This window comes from Haliaeetus albicilla, chromosome 17 (assembly GCF_947461875.1).
Source record: "Haliaeetus albicilla chromosome 17, bHalAlb1.1, whole genome shotgun sequence".
Lineage (NCBI taxonomy): Eukaryota > Metazoa > Chordata > Aves > Accipitriformes > Accipitridae > Haliaeetus > Haliaeetus albicilla.
In genome coordinates this window covers 1,930,294-1,942,987 of record NC_091499.1, presented here as the reverse complement: position 1 = coordinate 1,942,987, position 12,694 = coordinate 1,930,294, and the positions used below count along the sequence as shown (strand labels likewise).

General features: G+C 38.4%; 1 protein-coding gene across 1 annotated transcript in view; it reads left to right on the top strand.

Annotated features, from left to right (window-relative positions):
- Positions 1-12,694, top strand: part of EYS (eyes shut homolog) — a 938,397-nt gene that overhangs the window by 487,842 nt on the left and 437,861 nt on the right. Inside the window, exons 27-28 of the mRNA XM_069804576.1 lie at positions 5,714-5,885; positions 6,412-6,490. Of these exons, the coding sequence (XP_069660677.1) occupies positions 5,714-5,885; positions 6,412-6,490 (251 nt within the window). The remainder of the gene's footprint in view (positions 1-5,713; positions 5,886-6,411; positions 6,491-12,694) is intronic.

Sequence of the window (12,694 nt, the reverse complement as noted above, 5' to 3'; positions counted from 1 at the left end):
ATTTGGTCTGATTTGTTCAAAGGGTATTAGAATATGGGTGTTGAATTTAAAGAAGAAATTTTATCATCTGAATGTAAATTAATTTTTATAAAAACTTATCAAAAATATTTTGACTTAGTGAATTTTGGCAAGAATATTTGAACTAGCTCCTACTGTTGAGCAATTTTGGAGCTAATTTTTCTTTGTTAGAACTAATAGTTAAAAATTACATTTTTCTTAAGTTCTTTTTTATTTAATTTTTCTGTTACGTGTATTCATTTTCATCTTTAACCCTATTGTACCAGTAATTGCTGTAATGATTATAGTCGATATTCACAGCAAATCTCACAAATTCTTTTTAGGGTGAGAATAACAAAATGGACTTTTACTCTCTACATATTTCCAAAACTTTTAACACTGGCAGGACTAGAATTTCATTTTGCCTGTTAATATTCCTGAAGCTTTCCTAGTAGGGACAGAATATGGAGATATCACTACAAGGCATTTCTGTTCTTTCCATCAGATTCAGTCTTTCTTGGCAAAACCTAATCTTAGTTACATACCATGATATCTGTTTTTTAAAGAAACTAAGCACAAAGTTACATTTCTTTAGCTTCCGATGTTATTCCCTGCCTGAACATTACTTCATGGATTTTGGTTCCTGTGTTTCAGATACACCTGGAGATTAAAGACCCTTTGTGACATTAAGCATTCTCTTAAGCAAAGATTGGCTTGAAAGGTGATATACAGGATTTCATAGTATTTCAGCAGAAATAATGGAAGACTACTGTGATATGTTCTCGCTGAACTCTGAGGAGTGGGAGAACTGAGGCTGAGAAGAAAAACTTTATTTAAGGAAAGATTATTTCAGGACTCATGCTGGTATTCCAAAAACTCTGTACATACCAGGAAAAAAGAAACTGTAGATTTAGAAAATGTGGGGCAAGCTACATTACATGGATAATGATGTTTACAGTTGATACTAGGAATAGGCTTAATTTCCCCTAATTTTAGTCCTCTAAAAACTAGGCAGCTAGTCCAAATTACTCATTTAATTTCCTTCTGCAGTTATTGCCACCACTAGGACATTCAAGGTAAGTGGTGTCCAAGACATGATACAGGTCGCTCTTTGAAGCTGTTTCTCTCTTTATCTATTTTAAAGTGATTTTAGACACTTACCTTAAACTAGCTGCTTAATTTCACAATAGTTAAAATTAGGTGTGATATATTAAACTCTGACTTCCCTAACACAATATTATCTGAATTGTGCTCTCTTCACTGCCACACAGAAGCTGAGGAATGGGCAGATACGTTCTGCCCACTGGCATTTCCACAAAATTACATATTTATAGCAAATAATTTTACAAGTTTCTAATCTTGCATAAGCATACCCTGTCTAGAATACTAAAAATAGTTACTTTCTTCAGTTTATGTAGTTATTCTGAGGGTTCATTTTTTCATTAATTCATTATGAATATTTTACTGGACTGTCCGAGAGGAGATATTCAGGCCTTTACAAAAGACATGAGACCATACAAGAAAGAACCATTTCTTTGCATTAACAATATGTATGACTAGTTCTAATTTGGCACTTTGATCAGAATTTTGCTAAATTCATTACTCCTTTTTTTTTCCAAATCAACCAAGCAAGGGTTTGGGCACTTCAATGGAATTAACCTATTAATTTTTTTTTTTCTTTTAAGAGCTGTTGCAGATTTGTCTGCAATTCTGCGGCATTTTACTGACATGTTCTCTTTTATTGTGACTATTAAATATATTAAGTCACATCTAGTTTAAGTCTTCAAGTTGCAGAGAAGGAAGATCTCTTTATACAATGTATATTTTGAATATTTCTCCACAATTCGGTAATTCTGAGTGTAATTCTAAATACTTTTTTTTTTAAAGAAATACTGCAATGATTCCTGTATTTAAAACTCTCCAAGGTTATAATTATAAATTTTTTTGTAGGATTGAAAGGAAAATATAAAATAGTTTTTCCCAACACATCTTGTCTTTTGAAACATAATTTTTGTAATAATTTATTGACACATTAAATTTATGCACTGAGTCTTCTTTTCCCACAATCAAGTAATGGACTTTCACTGCATTGCCATGGCATTCATTGAGCTGTTCAGGCAAAAATTTATTCAGTGGCATTGAAGTAGTAGATCAAGGTAGCATAAATAAGAGTAGGTCAGGAATGTAAAACAGAATCTATTTAATTACAAGATGTTAATCATCTAAAGGAACTATAATTTTTCCTTTTTCAATAGATTATGTGGTAATGGAAGCACATGTGAATATGGAATAATTATCAATGATTACTTTAACCCTTAATCTGCCTTTCAGAATCAATATATCAATATGTGTCAGCCTCTTCAAATGAAAGGCTGCAGCCATTGAAGTATCTCAGCCAAGCTTCTAATGGGTTGATTATAGTCAAATCGTATTTCATTAGGTGATTTTGGAATCTGCTATTTTAAATATCCTACTAACAATAACTATTTTTTAGGCTATAATGTAATTTGATTTCAGGTTTATTTCCTTTAGTGGATATATTACATCTATGCAGAGGATAGAAAACAGCAGCAGTGAAAGGTAGCCATAGGAATGAATGGTATTGGATTATTTATAAAGCAAACTATTTTAAATAATAAACCTCAACAGAGCTATTCTAGGGTTTGCTTTCTTCAAGATCAGAAATATCTGCCTTAAAAATTCCTAAAACACTAAAACCATTTTTAAAATTATTTTTACTTCACATATATCTCATTATCAAAAGCAAATTACTAAACTCAAACCAAGAATCTTTAACTCTTAAAATACAGGTTTGCACCTCCTAAGTAACGTGTGATTAACTAGGAAAGTGAGTTTTTAAAAGTAAGTCGTGTTGTTTTAGTAAGAGTACATAGTACAAAACCCAGCAGCAATCTGTGTACACGAATACTACCCATTCATTAGTATGTCCTCTCACTAATATGGTAAGTTTAAATTAGTAAGACTTTTTAGGAAAACAGACTTTTTTGTTTGTGTGGGAAGCTAATACCATTTCTAATCAGCAGTGTTGGAAAGGTAGGAATGAAAGCAGGACTGAGTGAGAATACAGCTGGTTATGAGAGCAAAAATTGGAATTATTCATTTACCAAGAAACGATAACCTTCAGACTATCACATTTTAAAACTCACAGTCTTTGCTAAATGGACCAGGAAGATCAAAAGATCTACAATCATGAAATGACCTTGTTTTTTATAATGGTGTAGAGTAGAAATAACAATGTTATAGAGATGCCCTCACTATTAGATACAAGAAAAATAATCACTTTTAGAGTTGCAAGTAAAGTGAACTCAAAGTATCTTATTATGTAGTGCTAGCATCCTGCCAATGCTTTTGAAGCATTCCTTGATAAGAGCAGATTAAGAATTTTCTTTCCTAATGCTGACTTACAAGGAGAATTGCCTCTTTGATAGTTAGATCTTCTATAACAGAACAGGTGAACTTGGCTTCTCTGTTCCTGAATTTAGATTTTGGTAATATGTTCACAAAATTTCTATTTCTGAAAGTTTTAAGTTCATCTATGTGGTGATATCAAATAAGACACCAGTGATCAGAGAGTGTGACGCTAATTGAGCAGGAGTGTCCAAGGAGCACAATCAATCAGAGCTGTTTGCTGAATGCTTGCATGGGATGGGGGATAAACAGGTTTCAGAAGTGCCCTCTAATTTGTACCAATATATAGCTTAGCATAGTGCAAGTACCACTGTGTTGAGATGTGGTCAGAATTGCACAGCAGCCCCTCTCAGCTCATTTTCCTGGGGGTGCCTGCCAAGTCCAATCTCCTGCCATGCGCTTTCCACTAGAGCGTGACACCAGTACTCTAGGGCAGCTGGGGCTGAGGCCACAGGCTTCAAAGTAGAATCTGGGAATTTGTTTTATTCTCTTTGACTCAATTAGGAGACTGAGAGTATACTGTGAAAAAAAGCAATTTCCTCAAATGTGTACAATATTTTTACATACCTTACATTCATATTAATGTGAATGTTACACTATTGATCTTCACTAGATAAAAACATTCCCTGTGATCTTAAAGTAACTCTTATTTGTAGCATTTAATAGATTTATTGCAAATGCCTGATTGTGGTCTTTGGCTGTATATTCACACATGGACTAGACAAAGGTTAGGGTATCTCTTGTGCTTCTTCCTTGCTATGAATTCCTTCCTTTAAAAGGCTGCCAGTAGTTGGGTGCATAGGAATGATAAAAATCTGTAGGAACTTTCCAGTTACTCTTCACATTTCTGTATAAAATGGCTGGTTTTGAGTTGAGGCTGCGATACTTAAGTAAATACCTCATAACAGAAAGGCAAGAAATGCCTTTCATTTCTGTTGTGAAATGGAGAGCCAGAGGAGCTGGTGTAACTTCTGGATTCTGGACACTTTCTCTGCTCCAGAGGAGGACCTTTTGTCTTAAGCATTGGTTTTTTCTCCTCCACACCTCCCCTGGCCCACACACCTGAAAAATCAGGAGCATGTTCTTGCATTATCCCTAGTTTACTGGTTTTGGCTGGGATAGAGGTGAATTTCTTCATAGCAGCTAGTATGGGGCTGTGTTTTGGATTTGTGCTGGAAACAGTGCTGATAACCCAGGGACGTTTTGGTTCCCGCTGAGCAGTGCTTGCCCAGAGCCAAGGGCTGTTCTGCTTCTCCCCCCACCCCACCAGCGAGGAGGCTGGGGGGGCACAAGGAGTCGGGGGGGACACAGCCGGGACAGCTGACCCCGACTGACCCCAGGGACATCCCACACCAGAGGACGTCATGCTCGGCAAGAAGAGCTGCGGGCAAGAAGAAGGAAGGGGGGACGTTGGGAGTGATGGTGTTTGTCTTCCCAAGGGAGCGTTGGGCGTGCTGGAGCCCTGCTGTCCTGGAGATGGCTGAACTCCTGCCTGCCCGTGGGAAGTGGGGAGTGAATTCCCTGATTTGCTTTGCTTGCATGCGCCATTTTTGCTTTCCCTGTTAAATTGTCTTCATCTCAACGCACGAGTTTTCTCACTTGTACCCTTCCAATTCTCTCCCCCATCCCACTGTGGGGGTGAGCGAGTGGCTGCGTGGGGCTGAGCTGCCTACAAAGAGACCTATGTACATGTTGGTTGTCAGGTAGTATTTTGTAAAGTACTTTGAGATGTTTAGATGGAAGATGTGTGACACTAATTTGCAGGCAAATTGCAAGCAGAAAAGTGCACCACCATATCTCTCATAAAAGATTTCAAAGCATTTTATGTCTTGCATCATTTATTGCAAGCCCCTGGATTTTAATTTCATTTTGAGAAAGTAAGTATTACAGTTAGATCACCACCAAGACATGTATCATTATAATTCTGTATTCCTCTTATAGGAAACCCATGCTATTCATCTTTCTAATAACTGTGTAAAAAAATTCCTCTTGAAATTTCCCTTTCTCCATTTTAACCATTTTGCTTGCAAGTTGACCCTGAAAGCCTTCTTGCCTTGCCACACTTGCAGTTGTTATCATTGTAATATTTTGCAGTATAACCATTCGTTTCAGCATTTGCACTTATAGGTAATTCCAGTGGGATATTTTTTATTGATGAATATAGTGAACTATATAAACAACGTATGTAAATAAAAGCAGTTTATCTGGAATTTTTAATATTAATAAATAAACTGTTGGTTTGAGTTTAGAATTTAAAGCTTAGTCATATCTTCTGTTTTTTACACAGGTGATAGATGTGAAGTAAATATAGATGAATGTATGTCTACTCCTTGCCTCAACAATGGAAGTTGCATTGATGACATCAGTTCCTATAAGTGCTACTGTAGGAGAGGTTTTATTGGAACAAACTGCGAGATAAATGTTAATGAATGCTTGCCAGATCCCTGTCTTCATGGAAGGTGGCTATTTTTATTTAACTATGATTATCTCCAAGATAATGTACCTAACTAGCAATATTTAAGATTTAATGATATGGGAAGGTTGATAAATACACTTTTAATTATGTTCTTCCATAAAGTAAGAGTACAAGCACACTTAAAGATGACAGATGTTGTCTGGTTAAGCTAATGTAATATACTGTTACATTATCTCAGTTTCTCTTTCATTTTTGCTCATTAGCATAAACCAGTTTTCAGTACATGTGGATTAATTAGAGTTTAATATACTTAAAAGTGAATCTTTAGCTGTTACATGCCAACAGGTTGAAATGGGAAGACGTATTTTAATATGACAGTCAGTATCCTTATAAAACCCCTCAGCACCCATAATACACACATTTGAAACCTGTTATTAAAAGTAATTAAAAGTGCCATGGATTTCAGGAGGTTACATCAGACCACTATTTTGAAATGCATGGAGCGATACTACTAGTGCTGAATCTAGAATTACATAGCTTCATCTGAGTAACACTGTTTTGTATTTCAGATGTATAGATCTCATTGATGGATATCAATGCTCTTGTGAATCAGGATGGACCAGCTCAAGATGTGAGATAAATATTAATGTATGTCTTCAAATTTTATTTTAATTATGGGGGAAAGGGTAATATGCCGCTTGAAACTCATTTTTATTTAAGTAACTTCGGAATGGGTTAGTTTATTGAAAATGCATGACAGAAACTCAGTTGTTTCAAATCCATTCTGAAAAGCTCATTATTTGTTACTTACATGAAACTGCATTAAAAAAGACCATTGAGAAAATGTCTTAAGAACTTTAAAGGTGAAGTCTGAATGATAAATCTGAAAAGCTACAGCAAACTAAGCCAACATTACCTGAAAGTCATTTATCCCTCAGTTCAGCATGGATAACATAACTACCTAATTTGCTTGCGAGCCCCATTTGCTGTAGCTTAACTGTATATTTGAATAGTAAACCTCAATGTGCAGTGTTCTGAAAGTAGGCATGACTCGTGTTTAAAATTTCAAAATCCAGGTAATTGTAGAATTCTATGACATAAAACCGTGGCATACAAAATACTTTGTCCACTTCCACCTCTTAAGTTGAAGAACATTTTTGCTTGGGAATGGCTGTGGATAAGAACACATCTGTATATGCGAGTCTGTGCCATGGAGATTCCCATGGTCAGCAAACCAACTTGTAGAAGGTGGCTACATCTGGCATAATAATTACAATATTGGCCACGCTTTGGGGAAAGTATTGAATTGGTTTAGTCTTTTTCAGATTTTGTACCGAACAGAGTTTAATCAGATCTGGGGATATGATCCTTTTAAATCTGTTCGTTCTCATGGGAGAGTCTGGCATGAGATCTGCCTCCGTTTGGGCTATCTGGCTTCTAATATTGTGCTTCTGAATCGTCAAAAACACATTCCAAAATGTTATCCAAACTTCTTTTTAGCTTATGTATGCATGTAGGGACCTTTCATGATTTTTTTATATATAGCTAGAAGTACTAGATAGCTAAAAATACCTCATATTCCATAAAGGAAGTATGGTCTGTAACTTTACTGTTGAAAATGCATGACAGTCTCACACAAGGAGTAGATCTAGCTGGAATATTACCTTCTAACTTCCTTTACAGAAAGAAAAAAAGTCAGAAAATAAGTGATTTAGCTTAACAGAGTGCACATCATGGTATGATCTTGCAAATCTGTATGATTATCAGCTGTTGCCAATGCTAATGCAGAATACCCTTGGGTAGTATTTTCTCTAGCAACATCCATGATTTACACTTTCCTCCATTTTAAGAGAATGAGCGATTAAATGACCTGTAGACAACTGCATAAAATCATATTCAAAGATAACCACATTTCATGCTGAGGTGTTTGAAAATGCATAGATTAGAAATTCATAGAAAGAAACAATATACGTATACATTTGACAGATATATCTGTCAGAGTGATGGCTTCATTTTTTGATATCCATTCTATTTGCATGCAATGTGATCCCCAGATTAGACTGTGCTGCAGGTGTCATATTTTTAAAGGCTCTAACACTGCGTTCGTCCTGCTCAGACATATATCATGCCTATACAAGTCTTACAGTGATCAACAAGGCTTTCTGACTGTCTAGGGGTGTGCACATCTGTATAATCATGGTAGGCTCATACTCTATAATTGATTTGCTCTAGATTAACATCAGCCAGTTCCTTTGTTTAAAAAAATAATCCGGAGTTAAGCCAGGTAAATATTCTTCAATATTTTCTTCACTTGAGGATACATTTCTTTGTATTAAGGTTTATGCAACTGTATTGGGAGTAGGTGCCAAGGTTTTGTTTAGAGGGGGGGGCTGCAAGGGTGGTCTCTGTGAGAAGAGGCCAGGGGCTGCCCTGAGCTGGACGCAGCCCATTCTAGTTGGCTCCAATGGACCCACTGCTGGACACAGCTGAGCCCCTCACCCAAGAGGGTGGCACCTCTCTGGAAACATATTGAAGAACGGTTGAAAAATGCTGCCCAGCAGAGAGGAGTGAGGGAAAAAAGGGTGAGCACCAGCCCTGCAGACCCCCAGGTCAGTGCAGAAGGAGGGGAGGAGGTGCTCCAGGCGCCGGAGCAGAGATTCCCCTGCAGCCCATGGGGAAGACCATGGTGGAGCCGGTGTTTGCCTGTATTCCATGGAGAGGACCATGCCAGGGCAGACCCCCGTGCTGCAGCCCATGGAGGACCCCACGCCGCAGCATGTGGGTACGCCCCGAAAGAACTGCAGCCCATGGAGTGCCCACACAGGAGCAGGCTCCGGGCAGGACCTGTGGCCCGTGGAGAGGACCCATGCTGGAGTAGGGGAAAAGTGTGAGGAGGAAGGAGCAGCAGGGAGGAGCTGTTACAAAGTGGCTGCAACCCCCATTTCCCACCTGCCCTGCACTGCTCAGGGTGAAAGGAGGAGGTAGAAGGGTTGGGAATGGAGGAGCAAAGTTGAGCCTGGGAAGAAACGGGTAGTGGTTTTAGGTTTTGTCTTTGTTTCTCACTGTCCAAAAATCTATTTCGAGTTGGCAATAACTTAAATTAATTTTCCCAAAGTCAAGTCTGTTTTGCCTGTGACAGTGATTGGTAAGTGATCTCTCTGTCCTTATCAACCCGTGACCTTTGTCAGTTTAGTTTCTTCTTTTGTCCTCTTGAGGAGGGAGAGTGCGAGTGGCTGGGTGGGTATTGCACAGCCGTGCAAGGTCAGCAGCTAGGCTGATTCAAATAACCAGTTTAAAAATAAAATATATTTATGTGTGTGTATATAATTCCCTAGACATACTTGGATTTTTTATTTATTTTTCATCTTGGATTTTTTCATCCTCTACATGTGTTGCAATATAGTTTGCAAGAAAATACACTTCAAGACTTTCTCAGGTTGTCTAATACTTTAGGAAAAAAAAAGCACTTTCTGTCTTTATGGATATATCCTATAACTTTTGCATATCTAATACGGAGTGTGGATGTTGGAGCTTCCCTATCTACTACAGTTTTCACTGCTTTTTAATTTATGGATTTCATCCAAAAAAGAGTAAGAAATAATAGATGTCCTGTATGAATTAGTTGCAATACACGATTTCCTTTGACATTTGTGTATTTTTTAAATTGTACGATGAATGTATATAACTGAAAATCGATCTTTTCTCTCCAATATAGGTAAACATAGATTGCTAATATGGTCAGTAATAGTAATTATGGTTAGTAATAGATATTATTTCTTATGGGTTTTTTTGTTTGTTTGTTTGTTGGTTTTGGTTTTTTTTGCTATGACTGATGAGAAGTCATTGGCAGTTGTGCTTCTTCCAGGTTCAGCTAAGGCTGTCTCATGCTGTCAGAAAGGAAGCAAAAAGCATTTTGAGACTTCACACAGGAGGATATTCAGCTTGTTGGTGCTTCTGCTTGTATCTGATAGAAAGCTGTGATCAGACTGCATCCTAGAATTATTTTGTCTGGTTTTACTGATCTTTTCTCTCTGTTTTCATAAAAGACAGAAACAAGGGGGAAATCAGGAAAACCAGCTCATTTTCTACACAAAGGCACCACAGCTGATGCACATGTGGAGTCAGAGAACAACATCCTGCTAGTCCAAGCAAATAAGCAATTATTCACCAGGACTTGCCAGATTGCACAAAAGATGGGAGACTTGACAGCCATATAATTATCTGTGATTTGATTGGGAAGAACAGTAGGATTCCGCTTGCCTAACTTGAGGTGTCTTTGTGAAAGCTAGTTGTCTGTACACTTATTATAGTCAATGGAAATGTGGCGAATATTCAGTGAGATCTGCAGAGCTGCTCAGCTGATTTTGAAATGGGCATCTGCATTTCATGAGTGAGTCTAGACTGCACTGATGGTGTTGACTGGGTCTTAGTGGGCTATAATAGGTAAGCCAGAGAGTAGCAATCCCTCCCCAGAATTCTCTCTGTAGATGTGTAGCATGCACATGTATGGCAAACATTGGCGAACGAATATGTCCTGGTTTCAGCTGGGATGTAGTTAACTGTCTTCCTAGTGGCTGGTACAGTGCTATGTTTTGAGTTCAGTATGTGAAGAATGTTGATAACACTGATGTTTTCAGTTGTTGCTCAGTAGTGTTTAGACTACAGTCAAGGATTTTTCAGCTTCTCATGCCCAGCCAGGGCACCTGACCCAAACTGGCCAAAGGGGTATTCCATACCATGGGACGTCCCATCTAGTTTAGGAACTGGGAAGTGGGGGGCAGGGATTCGCCGCTCAGGGACTGGCTGGGTGTCAGTCGGCGGATGGTGAGCAATTGCCCTGCTCATCATTTGTACATTCCAATCCTTTTATTACTACTGTTGTCATTTTATTAGTGTTATCATTATCATTATTAGTTTCTTCTTTTCTGTTCTATTAAATCGTTCTTATCTCAACCCAGGAGTTTTACTTCTTTTCCTGATTTTCTCCCCCATCCCACTGGATGGGGGGAGTGAGTGAGCGGCTGTGTGGTGCTTAGTTGCTGGCTGGGGTTAAACCACGACAGAATAAAGAGCCTCAGCTGAGCTGGATGCTCTTGTTTGTGCCTGTGTGGGACTTCTTCACACTCTTGAGTATTTTTACCTATTGCTAACTAGTTTAAAGAGGGTTGAGTAAGGTATGTAGTTTCTTGAAAGAAGCGAAACTAACGTAAACTTCAAAAAAATAATGTAGTTTATGCTCAAGATGCAGGTAGGTAAATCTAATAGTGGGAGGAGAGGGAGATACCCACTTTATTCTGCAAAGCACAACATCTGTGATTATCCACCCATGGGACAATTTCAGTGTGTGTAATATTTCAGGGACCTCCTGTCTCTGAGGTAGTAAGTTTACTTTAAGTAGGAGTGACTGAATTGGAGATTCTGTTAAATGGAGAAGTAATAGAAAAATAGAGAATAGGAATTGGAGACATAAAGAAATGGATGAGACCTACAAGTATGTTGCAGAGCAGTCTCACCTCCAAAGTGGTAGGCCCTCTGAGGACGTTCCATTGATAGGTATATTTCTGTTCTCCAACATTAGAAAAGCCTATCAAGTGATACCGCAGTATGCTCTTGCGTCAAGGATGCTCTGGCAACAGAGTGTATGTTAAAAAACAGGATTATTCAGTTGTTAGGTACATGGGTAACTGGATTTATGACCTCAAAGAAGCCTTGGATACAGAGTAACCTGCTTTGTATCTGGAAGGATAGCAGATCTCTAGAGACATCAGTTCAGTGTACTGGAAGGGAGCCGATAATTGTGACCTGTGTTGATAACCAGTAATGGAGGAAAGTTTAGGAAGGATGTTCTTGAGGTTGTAAGTTCAGGCTGGGCAGGAAACTGAGGTCTAGGACATGCACCTAGCTTTCTTTGAAAGACTGCCAGTTCCACGTGAGACCTGAGAGGCAGACAGAGATTCAGCCCCAGTACATAAGTAATATGCTGGTATAGACAAAAGCAGTTCAAATGCATTTGAAAACGGAAAACCTTGTGAAATTGGAGGAACCTGTACAAGAATGGATTGCACCTTTATCATCATGGAACCAGGCTGTTGAATGAAACTTAAAATGGTTGTAGGGGAAATGCTGACAAGTATAGAAGGGCACTATTTAAGAATGATAGAACTTAAAATCTGAACATGACTAATGTTCAGTGTGCCTCTGAAAAGACCAGCATCTGGCTCAAGAGGTGTTAATGACAGAGATGATGTCTATTAGTGACTATAATACAGCTAGGTTTATGACTGTAGCATGAGAGAGCATGCCAAATAAATCCAGCAGATAGACATTCAATTTCAGGAAAGGAAACGATGTAAAAATGAGGCACATTGTCAAGTAACGTAAGAGGAGCAAGCCAAAACCACAAGAAACTTAGAAGCAGACTAGGGGCTATTAACAAATGATACGTTAAAAGCCCAGGTAGAATGTGTGCCACAATTCAAGAACACAGAGTGGTCCAAAGCCCCTGAATGGCTTAAGGAGGAAACTTAGGGCTGTCAGGGAAAAATTGGCATTTTAACAAATGGAAAGCTTGTGCACATGGGAAGAACAGAAAAGTTCGTAAAACACACAAGTTCAAATGTTGGGAGGAAGTTCAAAAAGCTAAAACACAAATTGAAAAGTGCCTTGTAAAGGATGCTCTGCCTTTTTAAAAGCTCTTCACATCTATCAAAACCAGGAAGCCAGGTAGGGAACTGACGGGATTGCTTGATGGCTGAAGTGTAAAATGGGCACTCAGAGAGGGTAAGGTCATAGCAAGAGAAGCTCAGGGAATTCTTTGCATTTGAGGAATGCCAGAAGGACCTCACAAAATGG